The sequence below is a fragment of the Bactrocera neohumeralis genome, chromosome 6 (assembly GCF_024586455.1).
Source record: "Bactrocera neohumeralis isolate Rockhampton chromosome 6, APGP_CSIRO_Bneo_wtdbg2-racon-allhic-juicebox.fasta_v2, whole genome shotgun sequence".
Classification (NCBI taxonomy): domain Eukaryota; kingdom Metazoa; phylum Arthropoda; class Insecta; order Diptera; family Tephritidae; genus Bactrocera; species Bactrocera neohumeralis.
In genome coordinates, this window is record NC_065923.1 from 12,117,095 (window position 1) to 12,137,028 (window position 19,934).

General features: G+C 38.5%; 1 protein-coding gene across 2 annotated transcripts in view; it reads left to right on the forward strand.

Annotated features, from left to right (window-relative positions):
* LOC126761536 (uncharacterized) overlaps positions 1-19,934 on the forward strand; it is a 337,590-nt gene that overhangs the window by 188,161 nt on the left and 129,495 nt on the right. For both annotated transcript variants that reach the window (XM_050477831.1, XM_050477832.1), the window contains exon 3: positions 10,720-11,483. In XM_050477831.1, the coding sequence (XP_050333788.1) occupies positions 10,886-11,483 (598 nt within the window). In that variant the 5' untranslated portion in view covers positions 10,720-10,885. The remainder of the gene's footprint in view (positions 1-10,719; positions 11,484-19,934) is intronic.

Consider the following 19,934-nt stretch of genomic DNA (forward strand, 5'->3'; position numbering starts at 1 on the left):
GATTGTAACACTAGTTTTGGGCAAATCCCGAAATATAAAATACAACCTATGATTGGCTTTAACCACCTCTTTGCATGCCCAATGAATCCCACCCATCTAACACCCTTTACCATATAGTCCGACCTCGTCGAAACGGCGCGATTTCTGGATCTTCCATTAAATAATTATTATGACAATTAACTTCTCACTGATATAGGGTTTAAATAACTGCCACCAACAATAACAACAAATACTCTACTCAAATTTTAGGAGGCAAATGATCATAATAGAGACATGCATATGTAAAGTTCCTCCAGGTTTAAAAACAACAGTGCCATGTAATCACTCTCTACTCCTTTATATCAAGATACGAAACATATACTGCGGTATGCGAACTAGCCACTCAGTTTTTGAGATATACACATGAAATTTTTTATTCAACCTTTTTTCACAAAACAAAATTTAATTTGTTGGAAGCCTAATATCGGACCACAATAGCATATAACTGTCATGCGAACTGATTGATCATAATCAGGCTCTCGTATGGAAATTTTTAATGTGACGAGATATCCTCAATAAATTTGGCATATATTGTTGTCAGATCGGACTAATATGGCATATAGCCATACTTCTTCATGAAAATGAAGATAAAGATATTTGTATAACCGTTAAGCTAAAAGAAATACACTATTGAAGGGTATCATAACTTCAGTGCAATCCAAATTACCCATTCTTGCTTCTTGCTCTTATTACTGAAACCCCTACAAAAGAGGTTCCAAATGAATGTCTTCATAAAAATCCAACACTTAAAGCATTCTAGTTCTAGGCGAAAGATATAACATGTATTTTCTGGACAATTAGCTCGTAACCTAACCACCTACGTTTAAGTCCGCCGCTGGAATATATTTGCACATGACTCAATAATTTGATATTGTTCTTTTTAGATAAGTAAAAAGCAATCCATTGAAGGGTTTACAATTGGGCTACTTCCTTCGCCAGATATAAATTCAGTATACAAGATAGTTATGGATGTTTATAATTTTTTTTTAGGAACCAAGCAGTAAGCTTTGTTTATTACAGATATGCCTGAGCATTAGTTTCAATTTGTGATTATGTAAGGTTATATACTCCAGGGCATCTACATTTAATGCCGTACCATTAACACATATCCAAATTGAAGTAGATTTGTTAGAAATGCCAAATCGAAATGTTATATCCCGAGCAGTTCTCTCAACTGACATTTTATAGGCATGGCTATCACCGTACTACACCGACAATTAATGAAATTATACAAATCCATTGATACGTTTTAATCTTAATTTCTCTCAGTTTACTCCGTAGCGTGTGAGCGTGCAACGATCTTCTCGCTTCATCTCCATTATTGGACGCCATTACCATGGCGCCGTTATTTCAACTGTATTATAATACCAATTCGCTGCACTTTTTTAAATGTTTGTATGTTTTGTGCTGTGATTTAGTACTGTCTACGGAAACGCTTAATTGCTCTATTATGCAAATACATGCAGCGGACTTTCGTAGCTGATTTTACCATATTCTCCTTTCAATTTATTTTGCGCGAAATATTAGCCATAAATTAAAACGGTATCTAATCAAAGCTGCCATCTAGTTTTCTAAGCTGCTTTCCACTTAAAATTGCGCCACTTGCCACATATCGACACACAATACTTGTATGCAACAAACAACAATTCTTGGCGCTTGTGTGATTAAGATCGCTTACCAAAGCAAGACACATGTATATTACATATGTACATCCATATATGTATATAGAGACACACATATGTATGTTTATATTTTATACATATGTACAGTCTTGCATAGAAATCGAGCAATGACGGATATGGTAAACCAATTGCACCGTCTCAGAGTCACTTGGTTAGCCGGCCAAAGGCATACACTCTGTATGCACCTGTGAAAACAACAACAAACTAGTTCACATTCAGGCGGCCAATTAAAATAAAACTAACATCGAGGCACTCATTCAATTAGCAATAAATTTTCCAATAGTAAAAATTAGCTTGCTTTTGCGAAATTTATGACACTATTTATGGATTTTATCGCCAAATCAAATTGCAGCAACAACAATTACCGCTACGAAGGAATGAGAAATGAATAATGCTGCAGAGAAGCACTGCAAGTGTGAGTGTGTGTGTGTGTTGGCGAGCGCTTAGCGTAGCTGGTGTTAGTTGTTATTGTTGTTATTGTTGGCGCATAGAAATATGAATGATGATGGAAAATGCAATTATCGAAGGTGAAAAAATCAGCGTAAAATGCAAAAACCGGAATGCAATAAAAGCAATTGCTGCAATTGTAGACTCACACTCACACAAATACACACTTCAACTTACATAAGCATGGAGGAAGGGATGCCATTGTGGCAGCAAGACGACCTACAAAGGACGTGCGCTAAATTATGAAGCAGTGGCGAGTGGCGGCCACCCGGTCGTACGCGAACCTTTGGCCCGCATGCCTCGTGTATGTACTATGTATATATGCCACAAGCGCACATGACTTTGTGTGGCAAGCAATGTTGCATACGCGCAAATCGTGTTTGTTCCAGCTACAAACACCCGACACACACTCACACACACATATGCATTTGGGTTGCCGTGGCATTAAACACGCCATAAGCTGAAAACGAAAATGCATGCCACATCTTATTGCCGCTGTGGTGAAGTGGAGAGGATGACGCGCAGTGGACGAAGGTGAAGGCAGATCAGCGAAAAACAAAAGCGCTGCATGCCAGGCAATCACTGAAAATATCATCAAAAGTGAGATAATCGGCGGCCTAAGCATAACCACAAGGCGCTCAGCTGACGCGAAGCTGACAGTGCCCGCCAACCAGCTAGCCGTGCCACCGGCGCGCGTATGTAGTTATGTGGCTGCTTTGGAGGCAGCAATAAAAGTGCAAAAGACAATCAGCCAGCAAAATGAGCAATTTTCTGTGAAAAAGTATTGTTTCTTTTTGCTCTGGCATTTTGTTGTTGTGCCGCAAAGGATGCGCAGCAATTGGTCGCGCACAATTCGTTGCGGCCACAACAACAGCAGCAGCAACAACACGCGGCCAACATCGAGCGCAACAAAAGCGGCCAAATAGCATCGAATTGCCACCATCAGCGCGGCAATGCAACGCGGCGCTCGCCTCTCCCTCCTTCCGCCACAAAGTGCTCACGTTCGTCGTTGGCCGAGATAAGTAATGCCAAAACGATGATACAACGTTGCACATAACAACGTATGTATATTAATCCCTGCATGTTTGTATGTACATATGTCGGCCGGCGATTGTAAGCAGCTTTGTCTGCATTTCTGACACATTCTGACACAATCAACGCTGAGCTTTTATTGGCAACACTGTGTGGCAGAGGCCAACAGATCAGCGGTACCAATATATTTATATTGTACATACTTACATATGGTACATATGGCTATAAATCCCGGTGCCCACTTGGATATGAAAATGAAATTGAAAACCAACGCCAACTTAACCACTTATGATGAAGACGTGATCACGATCACTGCCGGATAAAAAAACAATCACATAAAAAATCGCATGAAATAATACCTTCAATCGACTGCGGTTAAGACTAAATCGCTCGTTATTGGTGAAAAGGGCTGGTGTGTGCGAAATAAATACAAGATAAGCAAATATGCCTTCATCAAATACGCGGAATTTCACTCTTTATAAAAAATCTTGCAGTGATACTGCGATTATTACTCACAATTTGGTACTCGTATAAGCGTAATTTTAGAATATATGAAAAAATACATATTTATATAGCACAGAAGTTGAATATTCGAGGATCTAACAAGATTTTTGGAATTATGAATGTTCATTTTTCAATTGGTGAATTTGATTTCTTACAATAAGTCTCATATATGTACATATGACAAGTGTTTATGTATGTTCTAAATCAGTTCTCATCAAGCTTTTGGATCAGTCAGAACTGATAAAATTACAAGCATTTATGCCTCAAAGAGTAAGCTTAATAGCTGGCTAAGTTTGTGGAATTCATCATTCCTTACCTTGCGATATTAATTGACCATACCAAACTCCCACTCTTGTATCCTCGCTTGAGCACATAAGGAGATAAACCCTCAGGGCCGTTTTCTATCTGGTTAGCTGCCATCTGTCACTTAAGTTATGGTTAACTTAACCAAGACTCTTTCATTCGATAAAGACCATTTTTTTAACCTAAACTTAACTGACAGATAGCTGTTAACCAGAGATTGAGAAAATAGTCCTAACAGGTCTCACTTTGGTAACATTTGTCTACCAAGAGAGGCGTTTAAGAGGGTAATTCCAATTAAGAGTACAAATACCTAATGAATTTAACAAACTCTTTCTAATTCGCTAACTATCTGGTACTGCTACCAGAAATATCAACGTAAGATTTATCGAAATCTCTTTATCACATGCAACGATATAAAAAAATGTGTGCTTGTCTCTGGATTGACGGAAAGGGCATTATAATTATGCTGTCGGGGAATGAGACTCCGCGAAAATACATGCAATGCATGGAGTTCAAATCCAAATCTAACCAAAATCAATAACCTTATAGTCATTCCAGTGAATAACTGGTTCTATACACCATCTGATTATGACTCGTACTGACAAAATAAACAACATTTTCGGGAATTATAATAGCAAGCTTTAGTATTGTCTTCAAAATAGACCCCTTCTGAGCCAATACAAGTAAGCTAAGCCTCGTAGTTTTCAATGCCTTCACCGAATTTTGGATTTTTCGGTTTCTGTTCATTTTAGGAGCATAATTCGCTGGTTCATTGGACAGTTTCGATGTCATATTAATAAGCCCACGTCGCGTCAGTAATAATACATTTGAAAAATGTAGGGTCCTCAGCAACGTTGTCAATGATATCTTTTGCGACCTCTAATCGACATGGTTTTTGCAAAATATTCAGGTCTTTTGGTACGAGTCTAGCATAGACACACTTCATACCCAAAACATGAATCAAAATGTGTTGAAGCAATCCATAAGAGATGTTGAGTTCCTCTGTTATCTTTCAAATGCCATGCATGTCGATTCTAAAACACTTTTTATTTAGCTTTTTACTTGCTATCGTCTTTTAAAGAGCGTGCCTCGCAGTAAGCAAGTATAAGCACTTCTGCAACATTTTCAATGATTCCGAACAGTAAAAAAGAGTGTACCAATCTAGTAAAAACTAAAAAAAATACCGATTCAGTTTACAATAGAGTTCATTCGAATAGAGATCAGTCCGAGTAAGATTTGATCAGATGGTATTGCCGGATTTTTTTTTTTTTTTTGCGCTACCTGGCAACCCAGACTAGTTTGAAATGCTGTAAAAGTCACATCCAACTGGCTTCTTGGGTCTGTAAAACCGTTTCTGCTACGGCTTTTATTATATTTGATACAAAATAATTTTGACCAGTATCCTGTGTGGCCCTAAAAGAACGATATCGATGCAAAATGGTTTCAAGTGACATTTATCGGTCGCCAGAATTTCCATTATGCATGTGTTTTTCAAAATTCTGATAAGCTTTCCGTGGAAAACCTTATTTAGCCGAAAAGATCACCTGACTCTTAGCCGGTCCTATGGACCACAGTCACTGATAATCAAACCACTTAAATCTCTGCTTCCTCAAAAGTCACACGACTAAGTTGAATGATGTTATAATTAAAAAAAACAAGGAAACATTAAGCCACGTTGTAAACTAGTCAACTGAATAGTTTCAATATGCATAAAGAAGTCTATACTATGTTTACGACCAGCTCTAAATTGGAAGCTTAAGCGATCATTTGAAGCAAAATTGCAGCTTTTTAAAAATTATATTACCAAACCAAGAAAGTCCAATAGGCGAACCCGCCACTAAAAAGCCGACAACAAGCAGTCAAAACGTTACGCCGCTTAATCAACAGACGTGGGCGTGTACAAGCAGCATACACATACACTTAAATACACAGATGCGGACGCTGATGCTGATGTTGATGCTGTCTTTTATCAGTCACACGCCTAGTTTCTTGTGTAGCGATTAAATGCCGGCAATAACAGGTACACCATAACAATATTACCGTCATTACGGCAGCAACAGTCAACAGTCAACGCCAACGTCAACGTAAACATCAACGCCACCGAAATGCCAATTTTAATTAAGACTTCGTCCAAAAAAAACATGTATTTTGACTAAAATATAAAACAATTCCTGCAAGCGGCAATTTTATGAACGAAATAATCAGCAAGCATTAAGAGCAACAAGCCGCGTGGCGGCCGCACCGAAAAATTGCCGCTGCCAGCGCGTGTACGAGTGGTGAATGCAAAACAGTTGCCATCAGCTTGTACGTGTACTTGTATTAATAACAACAATAAAACTAACAGCATGTATTTGAGCGCTAGTAAATTTTTAAGCCGACAATCAGCAACGTGCAACACACAGACACCTACCACGTTTGTGGTTGCTGCATTTGCATGCGTGGCTAGCGGGTCGACTGGCTGGCAGGCTGATCCGTCAGTTGGCGCGCTTAGGCGACCATATATCAACAGGTTATATAAAAATGACGTTAATGAAGCTTGTTAACAAGATTTTGGCCAGTGATTGCCGCGGCTGTGGCAGCAACTATGGCAGCAAATATGAGCCAGCAAATTTATTTATATTTTTGAATGAACTCATTTTTAGGAGCTTTGTAAAAAGTATGCGAATAAAAAATTTTCTTTGGGTTTGTGCATGTGAAACTGAAAACTTTTCTTATAAATATTATTATTAATAAATTTTATTGAATCATGTACTCTTCTAAGTAAAGTCGGCAATACTTTCAACCTAAATGTGACCTATTTAGAACGCATTTTGACATTCCAATAAAGTAAAGACTCTGTAATTTGCTGACTGTAGCCTTTAAAGTTAGTTTAGGTTAAATAGAAAGGCTAATTCTTGCACCAAAGATAACGAAGGATGTTACCTGGACAGCTATGAACGCTAGCCATTTGTTGTCCTGTGCCCAAAACTCCAAGATAAGAAACAAAACAACATCATTTGGGTATATTGAAAGCATGTAAATTCTCAAACTGAACAAATCCTCCCTATAAAAAATATATAAAAAGAGGCTTCTAATACTCGTATAATTAGCAAGTTAACGTCTGTACCCAATACCACAGAATTTCTTAACCTTCCTTCCTTTAGAAGTATTCTTAAATGCGGTCCCCTATATTGCCTTCTCTTCCAAAAAGGAGTGGTTTAGGGATGAAGTGGTCAAAGACAGAGAATTAATTATCTACACAGATGGGTCCAAATAGGACAGTCGAATTTGAGGTTGTGTATTTTCAACAAAATTATGCACCAGAATCGCCTTTCGACTACCAGATTACTACAGTGTCTTTCAAGCGGAGATCACAGCCATTAAAGAATAAACATGTAAGCCATTGAAATTCAAAGAGAATAACGTAAGAACTCTAGTAGGATGCTAACAGGTCGCTGTCTTATTGATAGAGAGGGCATATCATACAATAATTAACGCAGAAGTTGTCGAAAAGTTGGTGGAGAAGTTAGTAAAGAACACCTTCTATGAGAATGTATGACTTTGTTTGGCAAAATAATCACAACTATTGGTTCCGGGTTTCTCGACAGTGTCTGAGAAGTTACATAGATTAAAGTTTTTTAATTGATGAACTCTAACAAGACCAGAGGGTGTTTTAAAGAAAGCGTATTAGAGTGATAGGATTACACAATGAGACTGCTAAGGGTCTAGGGGCTTTATCAGAAATCCATCTTACCTACTTAGCCTCCCTAATAAATTGACGAAGAGCTTTGAGTCTATCAAAAATTTCTCAAAGTGGCTTATGTCTATTCCAGCCTATTCACTAGATTCGCCTAAGTTATATACTACCAAGCTTCAAGGAGTTCCATTTCACATTTCAAAAACTCTTGTACATGAATTACGGGATTATTATCTGTAACTAAATTATTTTATGTTCATCCCACGCCTGAATTTTCATAATAAATACGACGATAACCAAAATCTCAAATTTTCAATCAGCATCAGGTTCGTACTCTACGTCTACTACTTATGTGACATATAACGGTCTCTCACTGGAACCAAATTTATCCCAAATCAGATATTCTGTATTCATTCAGGACAAAAACTGACACATTTTTGACCCACAAGCTTTTGGATTTAAGGTGTAAGCCTTTAAGGTGAGACTACCATAAAACAAAACTCAAATGAACGGTTTTTTCAATTGCTTATAAAAGAGCACTCTCTGAGAGCAGAAGAGAGTGATGATTAGTCCTCTCTTCTGCTCTCAGTAGTAATGGCACTCTGTTAAAATTTCTCGTTTTGGTGAAGAACCTTCTTTGTGTGACTTAAAACCGCGTAACCTATGTACATAATGATCTGAACCGAAGTTATGTTCTCCCATGATAGCGTCTCAAAAATATTAATTATTTTTACTCTTTGTCACGACACAATAGATTTTATCTTAAACTTCTAGGTCTATATATTTGGTACATTGTAACTTCATATAATTTAGTTGCTGAAACCCAGCCAGAGAAGCAGTTATGTAACATTCTAACGAAGTCGAGCGGTTTCGTCATGGAGGCTTAATTTTAATAACCTTACCGATTTTGAGAAAGGAGGTTACTCTTAAGAACCCGTGTATAAGCAAATTATTTTGTAATGTAGTACAGATTCTATAACATTACTAGACCACAAAGTAACTCTTATATCCAACAACAAAATGTTCACTCACACCATGCAGATACTGTTATGGGTTTGACAAAAGACACCTAAAAAGTATCCTTAGCACACTCTAACCAAACCGAAATGAGATCATAACAAATTTTTTTTCTTGCCAACTTTTTATTTCAATTGAGGTCACACACAAAGCTGGTTTATTGGATCAATTACTGATTACACCACAAATCGATTGCAATCAAACGAAATTACACGCGGCGCACAAAAGCCATTGATATCTTCATGAAAACAAAAACTCACCAAAAAAAACGCATATTACGAAATTATGAGAAATATTCAAATAAATGCTTACAAATTTTATGTGAAAGTGAACGCTTTCGCGCCATTAAACCCCGCAAAAGCTGTACATACATATTTACATACACACACATATTCGCTTTGGATCATTAGCCAGCGCAAACGAACGCACAAGCAACCGCAAGTGTAACGCCCAACAGACAATAACAATAAAGTGTAAAAGAAAATACAACAACAAACTAAATAACCGCATGCGCACAACAACAATGCCATAATCATTTATCATAATCATTGTGATTGATTCGTCTTAAAAAATTATAAATCAGGAAATGTGCGCAACAAGCATCGAACAACAACAACAACAATGCGAGGCAATAGAGGCATAAGAAATGCGCCAGCGTAGCAATATTTTGCGGCTGCGATACGAATATTGGCTGCAAATAAAAACCGATTCGTTCTGGTCATAAAACAGTGAAGTGCTATGTGCTCGAACGCTGATGGAGTGAGTACACCAACAGCAACAAGTCGCTGTGGTAACCACAAAAGCAGAGCACCAGTAGAAATTATGAATTGAGAAAATCGAATTTTTACGCTTCGATCCAACCGCAAACGCCGCAATGATTCGCACAATTATGAACCGCTGCTTGATATAATCATATTGTGCGCGCTCGTAGCGGCCACTCTACAGGTAACCAGGCTAACTACCGCTAGCGAGCGAGTCGGAGGCACTCGCACTATTTGCGGCGAGAGAGCTTATGGTGTTTCGCGCCTATTAACGCCATTGAACGCAGAACGAAAGCAAAGCGCTCGTTGCTGGAGATTGGTGTAAAAAGTGAAAAAGTTGCACGAAATTTGTTGTACGTGCCACGGGAAGTGGTGGAACGTGAGGTGCGGATAGCAGGAATGGTAGTTGTTATTCAAGACCACAAATATTTAAACTTAAACTGGTTACGGTATCGAGCACTTAAAGCACATTGAGGACTGTATCAAAGACATAGGTACTACAGTTCACCTGAGGTTTGTCGCTGAAGTCAGAAGTTGGACCAGTAAACCGTCTTTGATGTGAAGTTGGAGAAGGAATATTGGCTTACATTGGAGTTCTGGACAATTTCAGAACTCACTCTGAGATTTCGAAGTAGGTATATACTTTTACTCAAAACACTTATCTTCTTTTGGTGGCGGTACGTCATCTACAATATGAGGAAGACCTCACTATGGAGTAAATTTATAATTTCTTCTTTTAAATATATTGAACGTAATTTTTCATTTTGCTGTTAAACAACGTAAAGGAATTCTATCCCCAAAAGTATCAAAGCAACTCTGTAAAATTTGCAGCACCATCTATATCTATTTCTGAAATTAAGAGCTTGCCTTGATTAAAGACATTTGTAAAGATGAATTGTAAATTTTGAGCGTGGCTATTGCTTGGCTTATATGAGCTTATGAGCAACATAAAGTGATTCCAACTATTCTAACAAGTCAATATTGATTTATTAATACATGAAGACTAACCCTGAGACTCAGACAGAATAATCTAACGGACAGATTTCTAATCTTGAAAATTTTCTCACCACTTTTTAGGCAAATCAAGCTGACGTGTAACTCTGCGTAATACTCCCAATATACAAATCATCAAATCTGTCTCAACTGCATTGATTAAGCCCAAAGTGCCATACCGAATATATACACATTTTACAAATAACCAAATCCTTGCCACTAATCTTCTCAACTCAAACAAGCCACACTTCTTTCTCTCTTGCAGATCCCAAAGGCAACAGCTGCGGCACTTAATCATAGACTAAACCAATAAAAAAAAAAAACAAGTGAAGCGACTTCATAGCCGCCAACTGCCAAGCGTCAACCAGTGACAGCTACTGCCAAAGTAATCCGCTTGGCAACAGCTGTCACCACTCAGCTCCGTACGGAAAATGTTTCCCCGCCTGCCCGGTCCAATTGGAGCGGATATCTTTCTCGGTGCCACCACCACTGTGCGCACAGTGTTCCCGAACTCGCGTCTAGACTCGCTATCCGGCAACAGCGGCGGTGGCGATGGCGGCAACAACGCGCAAAATGCGCATCATCACACGCACCTCAACCACCAACAGTCGCACGACGGCACCGCCACACCAGCGCCCGCTTTCGGCAATCAGCTGCAATCGCCGTACGACTCGACCAACACCAATAACTTCGCGGCCACAGCGACGTTGGATGCGGACAGTGGCGGTGGCGGTGGCGGTGGCGGCGTCAGCAGCAGCTTCAGTCCACTAGGTGCCGCAGATGCGGCGCATAATAATTACCTGCCCGAAGACGATGCAGACTGGTGGTCGAATGCCATCGAAGAGGACACTTTCGACTCGCCGCTCGCGTTCGATAGCAGCGAGAATGGTTTGTGGAATGGGCGTTTTGTACCGCCACCACCACGCCCACCATTTCTGGATGACGGCGTCGCCGCGGACGGACTTACCACCTGTGATTTATGTACGTGGGCATGGCAGCGCAATGCCTACTCGCTAGATGGATCGATTGGTGAGTAATCAGCGCAAAAGCTAACTAACCGCATATATATTATCAACCGTCTATAAATGTTAAAAGTATAGCATAACTATAACAATAGCAATAACAATAGCAATAGCCGTTTGCTAGGCAAAAGTGGGCTGTGTCCACACTACTGGCGTTGGGTGGGTTTCGCATTTTTGCTGTCTCAACAGCAATTTATTGTGAAATGAGGATTTATGCGAGCGGCACATTGGCGCTAGCTTCGCTTTCGTGTAGCGGCTATCAGATAGGCCTACCTCTTTTTTGTCCGCTAACTATTCGATCGACGGTTATCTCATCTTTCTCATTGCGCGCATTTATTTTTGCTCTTCACTTTTCAATTAAAAACGTCGAATTTTTTATTCGCTTCCTTCCTACCCTTTTGCCGTCTTAATCTGCCCACTTGTTGCGCGTTGCGCCGACTTCCACTGCCATAACAATCGATGGCGTAATAATTTATCGCTTCGATCGCGTCTAGCGATTTATCAAATTTTTAGATCTGCGCACAAGCGCTTACTTACTCAACGATGTACTCTGAGCGCTGTGTTTGTTGCTGGGAAGTAACTTGATTGCGATTGCTTTGCTTGCCACTTGTTGCATGAGCGATCCGTTGACTCCATTCTTTTTTTAGTTCTTATAAAATATCAGCTCGCGTAGAATATGTACATACTTGTATATTTACCAAAAGGAATTATGAAATTTGGTAGTTTTTGTTAAATGGTTGTATGAGAACAAAGAATTAGACTTGTTATCGATGTGACCTAACGACAGGTCTGTACAATTTGATTTTTAATGAAGTTATAATAAAAGAAAATAAGGTTTTACATATGAAGAGGAATGCGAACGATTTCAAACCTTGATGGGTAAGGCAGCATAAACTGCTGCAACAATCCGAAATATACTTGTATATAGTATACTCCGTCTTAACGAAGCTGGAAGTTTTTTATTCCTCGTTTAAGGATAGTTTTAATTATGTCTTTTGCCGGTTTATGAGACATTTGGCTCGTAATATATCCTGTTAGATCTTAAATTACGTCAATACATTTTAGAATGTGATTATTAGAGGTCGTTCTGCTTCAAGTACCTGTGTAGGGTGTAATTTTTTCGAAAACTTTCCAACGTTCTCTAATCTCCCTAAAAAAGTGTAAGCTTAAAACATTAGAGAACCGTAAAACTACCACCGAGTGTAGTTTTAAGTTTTTCCCTTTTGCTTAAAAAGCGATAAAAAAATAAAAGAATGCATACTTAGAGTCTTCAAAGCACTCTGGACACGTTGGACAGTTCTGACTAATGCCGTACTGGAATCTATACAGGTAGCTTCTAAAGCACCCATGTCCGCTTAGTATTTGGGTTACGTGATGTGTCATGATATCATCTGTCCTTTGAGTGAGGGTTGCTACCGCTGCTGTCATAGCTTTTCTCTTCTCTTTTGGCTCCTATTTCCTTTCCTCCACTTTTATAGCACTTATGAGCAAGACTTCTGACTTTTGCTCAGCCAGTTCTAAACTCATTAAGGAGAATCATTGGCGCAGACCGTTTATGCATTTGCTCCGGAGGTCATCTAGGTGTTTAGCCACTGCTACCACAATAAGGTCGTCTGCGTAGGCAATTAACTTAACGGCTTTCGGTTGGTGCCTCCTTAGCATCTCATCATACAATAGCTATTTTCGTAAAATTGTTTCAAACATGCGCAAAGGTCGATATGATTAGGATCCTCCGGAGGCCTTTTTGGTTTAGGAAATAGAACCAATCTCTTGACTTTCCATGGGTCGGGAAATATTCCTTCTTTTATGCACGCATTGTACATTTTTGCGAATAATTTTTGTTTGAAAGTCATAGCTTCCTTTAAGGCTCTGTTTGGTATGTCATCCAATCCAGGCGGTTTGCTACTTTTAATTTATGGCCAATATTTCTTCTTCACTAATTAGCAGTGTTGGCTCTACGACTTCGGTTCGTGGCATAGCAAAATGAATAAGGTGTTTTAGAAACAAAGTTTCGACGGCATTCTTCATAAAAAACGGTTTTTGGGTTGTTGTGACTTATTTTTGAATTTTACAGATTTTGTGTGATGTTCCCCAGAGGTCTTCGTTTGCTTCCTAACAGAGTTTTTCAAAACAATTCTTTCTACTGTGGCAGTGTTATCTTGGAAAATAATCTGAGCCAAATTTTGTGAAAATATTTTGTCAACTAAACAAGTTTTATTTGCAAAGACTTGAGTTCTATCGATCAGTTTATATAGCAGCTATATGTTATAGGGTCCAATACCGATGATTACGACAAATGAGTAGCATCTTAGTGAGGAAAGAACGTGTGCAAAATATCATAGCGATATCTCAAAAACTAAGTGACTAGTTCGTGGTTCGATTCAGTTCGTCACGCTGATCAGTTATATATATAAGTATAGTATTTTATAGGGTATCCGACGTTTCCTTCTGCGTGTAACAAACATCCTGCAATTATAATATACCCTTTCAGGTTATAATTATATTTATTTTTTTGGTAAGGATCATGGATTTATTATAAGTCGTCTGACCACAAAATAGATAAAAGACAAGTGGCATCTTCTTCTTCATTTCCTAAGGATAATTTCTAGCGCAATTCACAGAAAGCAATTAAAAGCTTATGTATTAATCCGCATCCTGCCTACATTTATAAACGGTTTTTAGCAACTTCTGTCAGCTTTGCCAAACTAATTCCGAAAAATATCCGAGAACCGCCACAAAAAGGTTTTGCCAGTTGCGGCTAATAGCAGCACAACTGTACGCTTTACTTTATGAAACCTATTCGTTAGCCCAGACCCTAAATTTAAGCTAATAACACACGAAGCACTAATAGTCTGCCAGCAATATATTAATCTCGCACCTTTTGCACCATAATGACTCGGCGGAGTTTCGGTTAGCAGCTGCAATTCTAGCGAAAGCAAACGCTTTAACAAAGTAATCCGCGACATGGATTCGCACTCATTTGCTGAAGTGCAAAAAAATGTGATTTGGCCATTCATTGCAATAAAAAGTGAACACACACACGCAAGCGCACAACGATTCATAAGCCGGCCACTAACAACCCTATAAAAAGCGCCGACACACCGCCACCCCGCACTGCCACCACACACACACAAATAATATTAATTTTAAATGCGCTCACTCGTGATGTCGGCGGGCGCATTAGCGCAAATATGCATATGTGTGTGTGTGTGGCACGTACGTGTTAATCACACACAAACTGATTACATGGAAATCCGTCCAGCTACGCCTTGTCTGCTGCTCAGCGCCGCCATCGACACACACACGCACGCATACACTCACACATGCGGACCGTCAACAATTCCACGTAAATGCCACTTAATGACCAGCACAGTTGTCGCACTTCGTTCACCTTATCCCTTGGCTCGTCACTCGCCTGATTGCATGCTGTTTGTTGCTGCTTAATGGTTGTTGGTTGTTGTCGTCGTTTGCTCGAGTTGCACGTCACATGGGATAGCGCGGCTAAATTGAGTCATTATGTGTTTACAAATTTCGCTACTCGCACAGCCACACACACGCCTATGCACACACATACAGCGAGTCCACTTAACTCTTCCGCCATCGAGTGCGTGTCAGAGAATATTTTTCATAGTCGTTTTCATATTTGATTCCTAATGACGAATTCAAATGAATTCGCTTGGCGCCCAGGCTGTTGTGTTGTGTGTTGGACGAGTGGTGCCACTCTGGTGGTGGCCACACCACTGCCGCTGCAGCACACTACTGTCGTCGTGTGTCGTTATCGTTAATCTGTTTATGGCATTCATTGTTATGCGAAATGTCGATTTGCTTGGTTAGTCGCTTTTGTTATCACGTATGCCGGCGTGTGTATTTGCATGTACTAATGTATGTATGTGTGTGTTTGAGTATTAGCGTCGAACTGGGCACTGGCATGCCACAAATTTAGTATTTGACGTTGGAATGGTGTCAACCAATTTGCAAATTGCGCTTACAGACAAGGCGACAAACACAGTTTTTAACACCACCTCACTGAGTTGTTGCCATTAATGGCATATGTGTGGATATGCGGCGTGTGTATGTGTTGCCCTGTAGGAAAATAACTTAGTCAAGAGTTAATTGCTCAATTAATGTTGCATAGCAAAGGTGTAAAGTCAGCAGTTTTTTGTCGATTTTCGATATCAATGGGAGATAGGTATATATGTATGCATAAAACCGAGTCACCAATGCGTTTTGAACATTTTATTAAATTTAAAAATATGAAATGTTAAACTTTTTGAAAATTTTATTAAATTTAAAAATATGAAATGTAAAATAAAAAGTATAAAATATAAATTATGAAGCGAAAAATACGAAATATAAACTATAATACCCTTCACAGAGGAGTTTCTTATAAAATGATCTTAATCTAAAGTTAGATCGTCCGTTTGTATGGCAGCTATGTGTTATAGTGATCCAATCTGAACGATGATTATAGTGTGGTCTTTCACAATAATATGCGCCAAAGTTTGTGAAAACACCTTATCAAATAAAAAAGTTTTCCATACAAGGACTTCATTTTGAACGATTAGTTTGTATGGCAGCTATATGTTATAGTTATCCGATCTGAAAAATTTCTTTGGATATTATACCCTTGTCTTAGGTAATAATCCACGCAAAATTGTGTAAAGATGTCTTGAATGAGTTTTCCATACAAGAGCTTCATTTTAAGCGATCAGTTTGTATGGCAGCTATCCCCTGTAGTACTCCGATCTGAAATATTTATTCGGAGATTAAAGCGTTATCTAAGATAATCACATGTGCTGAATTTCGTAAAGATATTTTAACATGTAAAAAACTTTCCTATACAATGACTTAATTTTGATCGGCAATTTGTAAGACAGCTATATCCCATAGTGATCCGATATCAACGGTTCCAAGAAATGAGTAATTTTTCAGAGTGGGAAAAACGTACGCGAAGTTTCAAATCGATTTCTTAAAAACCGAGGGGCTAGTTTGAGTATATACAGACGAACGAACATAACTTAATCGACTTAGCTCGTCATCCTGAACATTTACATATTCTTATCTAAATTATATAGTGTCCGACGTTATCTTATGTGTTATAAACTTCGTGACAAACTGTTCAGCATAAAATTATGTATGTATCTGAATTTGATTTATTTTGAAAAGATTTCTGATTTACATGAAATCCAAACATTGCCTCAAATCTCAACACTTTTACTATTTATTCTTCGTTGTCAATATAGCTCTTAAAGTTGAGGCCACTGACTCCGAATTTCGGTAGTAAATTTTAATGATTTCGACTCATCTTTTCATGATAAAATGGCAAACTTTCCTAAGGAGAAATGTCAAAAGAGCGGGGAAAAATATACCGTCGTTTGCTATCCCTATCGGTCTACTTTTGTAGTGCCCTATTGAAAAACTCTATACTTATACAAATCAAAATCAAGAAACGACAATTTTTTACCTACAGGGCACACTTTAGTAATACATATGTATATACGAAACCTCTAAAGCAGCATACACACAAATTCCATACATGCATAACATATGGCTATGTTAGCTGTCGCCTAAAAATCACTACCCTACCAGGACGTCCTGCTGTTTTTTAATTCGCTTTAGCTCTTCTTTTTGCAAATTCACTTCCTAGTGTTCGTTACGATTTCATTTATTTGGCAAACAACAATAATAACGAGCTCGAAAAGAACTCAGTACGAAACGAGTCGAAATGACTGGGCGTCGCTTTGCTGTCGGCCATATTAACTGACATCATAACAAATGTCTTAATTTGCCGTTCGAAAATTTCGAACGAATTAAAAATTTCTTTTTTTCGCGATTGTGGACATGCAAGCTAGTATATTATTACTTTTTATTTATACTACAAAGGTACATACATATATATTTGGGTACAAGCCACACACAAATTACAAAGCAGCTCTTAGTGATTTCATACGTTATGCAGGTATCAGACGAAATCGGCAAAGGAACGAAAAATTCCTTGCAGTTAAAAATTTCAAGAAGACAACCGGTGCCGTATAATACTAATGGATTAATCCAAAACTCGACTGATATTCTTGCGATAGCATTGAGAAACCGTTACCACCTGTTAGTGTCTGTTAGTCTTCTAAAACGAACGGCTACATTGTAAGTTGGTTGAAAGAAAACTGAGGTACCTGACCACAACGTAACGCTTTCGAAATCCTTAGAATTATACGAACTTCAATCAAATGCTCGTTGGCATTTCAAAACACTTAAAGAAGGCTTTTATTTTCTTTCTTAGCTTTGGAATGGAATACGTTTTTACGATTATGCGAGAATTTTCTACTTCCAGCATAAACCTTCAATCTGCTGAGTTCTTTTGGAAGCAATGGCTTAGTATACCAACTACAACTGAACATAGTTCTTTTGATTGTCACCGCTGGCCACGATATCTGTTCTCCCTTCTATTTTCATTCTTCAGAGTAGTGGAACACTGCTTTGACTTACTAATTTTTAACTTCCAATCGATTAGGTATTTAATTTATACTTTTTAAGACCATATATAAATTAACCAAGTCCAGGCAAACCCGATTTTAAGAAAATTTAAACAACTCCCTACCGACATTCCATTAATATTTCCGGTATACAATATGTTAAAATCACCGGTAAACGGCAAAAGGAAGTCGGACGTAGTTTCAGGAAGTGTTTATCGTGTCTTCTGGTGGGTTCTTTCAATTTTATTTTCCATAGCATTACTGAAGATTTCTCAAACAATCACCTATTATGAGCAGGAAAATAAAACTACCAACGGCGTCAGCGAAACCAAGAGCAGCTGTCTGTCCGAAGTCAGAGGAGGCTGAAAATATGATTCCTGAAGTTTCGTAACGATTTACAAAAGTTACATACTACTAAGGTTGTTCATTTTCAGGCAGAAATAAAAAGCATATAATTTAATGGTATGACCTTTAAAAATTATTTCTGGCAAGTTATAGCCATAAATTCCAGCCGTTAGACTGCAGACCAATTTTGTAACAATGGAAGCGGGTGTCAGCTAATAATTCGCCGAATATTCTCTTCGAAGGCGTCAATCACCTCGGGCTTATCTGCGTAGACAAGTGATTTCGCATGGTCTCACAAAAAATAGACCAGCAGTGTTAATCCATCTAGGAGGACACCCGACAGTCCCATGACGCGTGATAATGCATTCACCAAAAGTCTCCTTCAATAAATTGATTGTTTCGTGTTCTATGCCATACAGTGGCGTTTTGTTTGAAGCAAAGGTCGCCCAAATCAATATCCTCCAATTCAGGTAGGAAAAAGTCGTTAACCATGACTCTATCTAGCATTTCCCATTGATAGAAGGAGAAGATTCCACATCAGAAAGTGATTTCTTGAGGATGCAATGGCGCCTCAACAATGTGGATTGTAGATAATCATCACTACAAATGTTGCAATTTTGTTTATCAACGTACCCATTCAATCGAAAGTGATCTTCATTGGTGAATAAAATTTTCACGTAAAAATTGGATCGGGATCTTCAATCGTTACGTGAGATGGCTTCACAGCAGCAAAAATGTATTCGGTGCTCGGAAGATGCTAAAGCAGGCCCGTCCAACATAATTTTGTGAAGGGCCAGGTTTAGCATTTTCAATGGCCAAAAAAAATAAAATGATGTTTTGGTATATTTATTTATTTATAATAAGAATTTATTCTCAATGGACAATCGATAAAGATAAATTTTTTCTGTTTGCACAAATTCTAACGCACCAGTCGAAACATATATATGGCGCCACCAGGGGGCGATAGATTCTTGCAATTCTATCTTGCAGTTTACTCAAATGAAACAAATTGTATGCATCTCAAAAATATATTCAAAATCCAGATAGTTTTCTTTTGTTCCAGACTTTTCAGATAGTTGGTCACTGAAGGAAAGATCAGAAAGATGATCTGCTAAGGAAGTAATTTTCTTGGTCTGTAGAGCAGGAGTCATCACAAAGGATGACTACTCTTCGTGGACGTAGCAACTCAACTCCATATAATATCGCATAGGACCAAAAATGGTCTGTGCATGCCTTATACCAGATTCACCTAACCTAACCTAACCTTCACGACCTTCTCTAAGCACTCCCTGTACACGCATTATAAAACTAAGATTATCTGAGCTGTCTTAGAATCTGACTGTGTACGTAAACTCCAAAAGTGTATTTTTTTAAGAAATTCAAAAATGAGTGAGAGCAGGTTTCATGTCATAATTTTTTTATATTCTTTGTTCATTAACAAAAGTTCATAGATTTATCATAATTATACCTAAAATGCATTTAGCGGCGATAATAACAAGCCATGAAGTCAGAAGTCTTGCAATATCTTGCATGTCATTTGCAATAAATTGATTGGCTTATTGCATGACAAATGAATGACAAACTGTGATTTTCAATGAAATCGGGCTTGAGCCCCAGCTGAGATATTCAAAGTAGACTTGGAA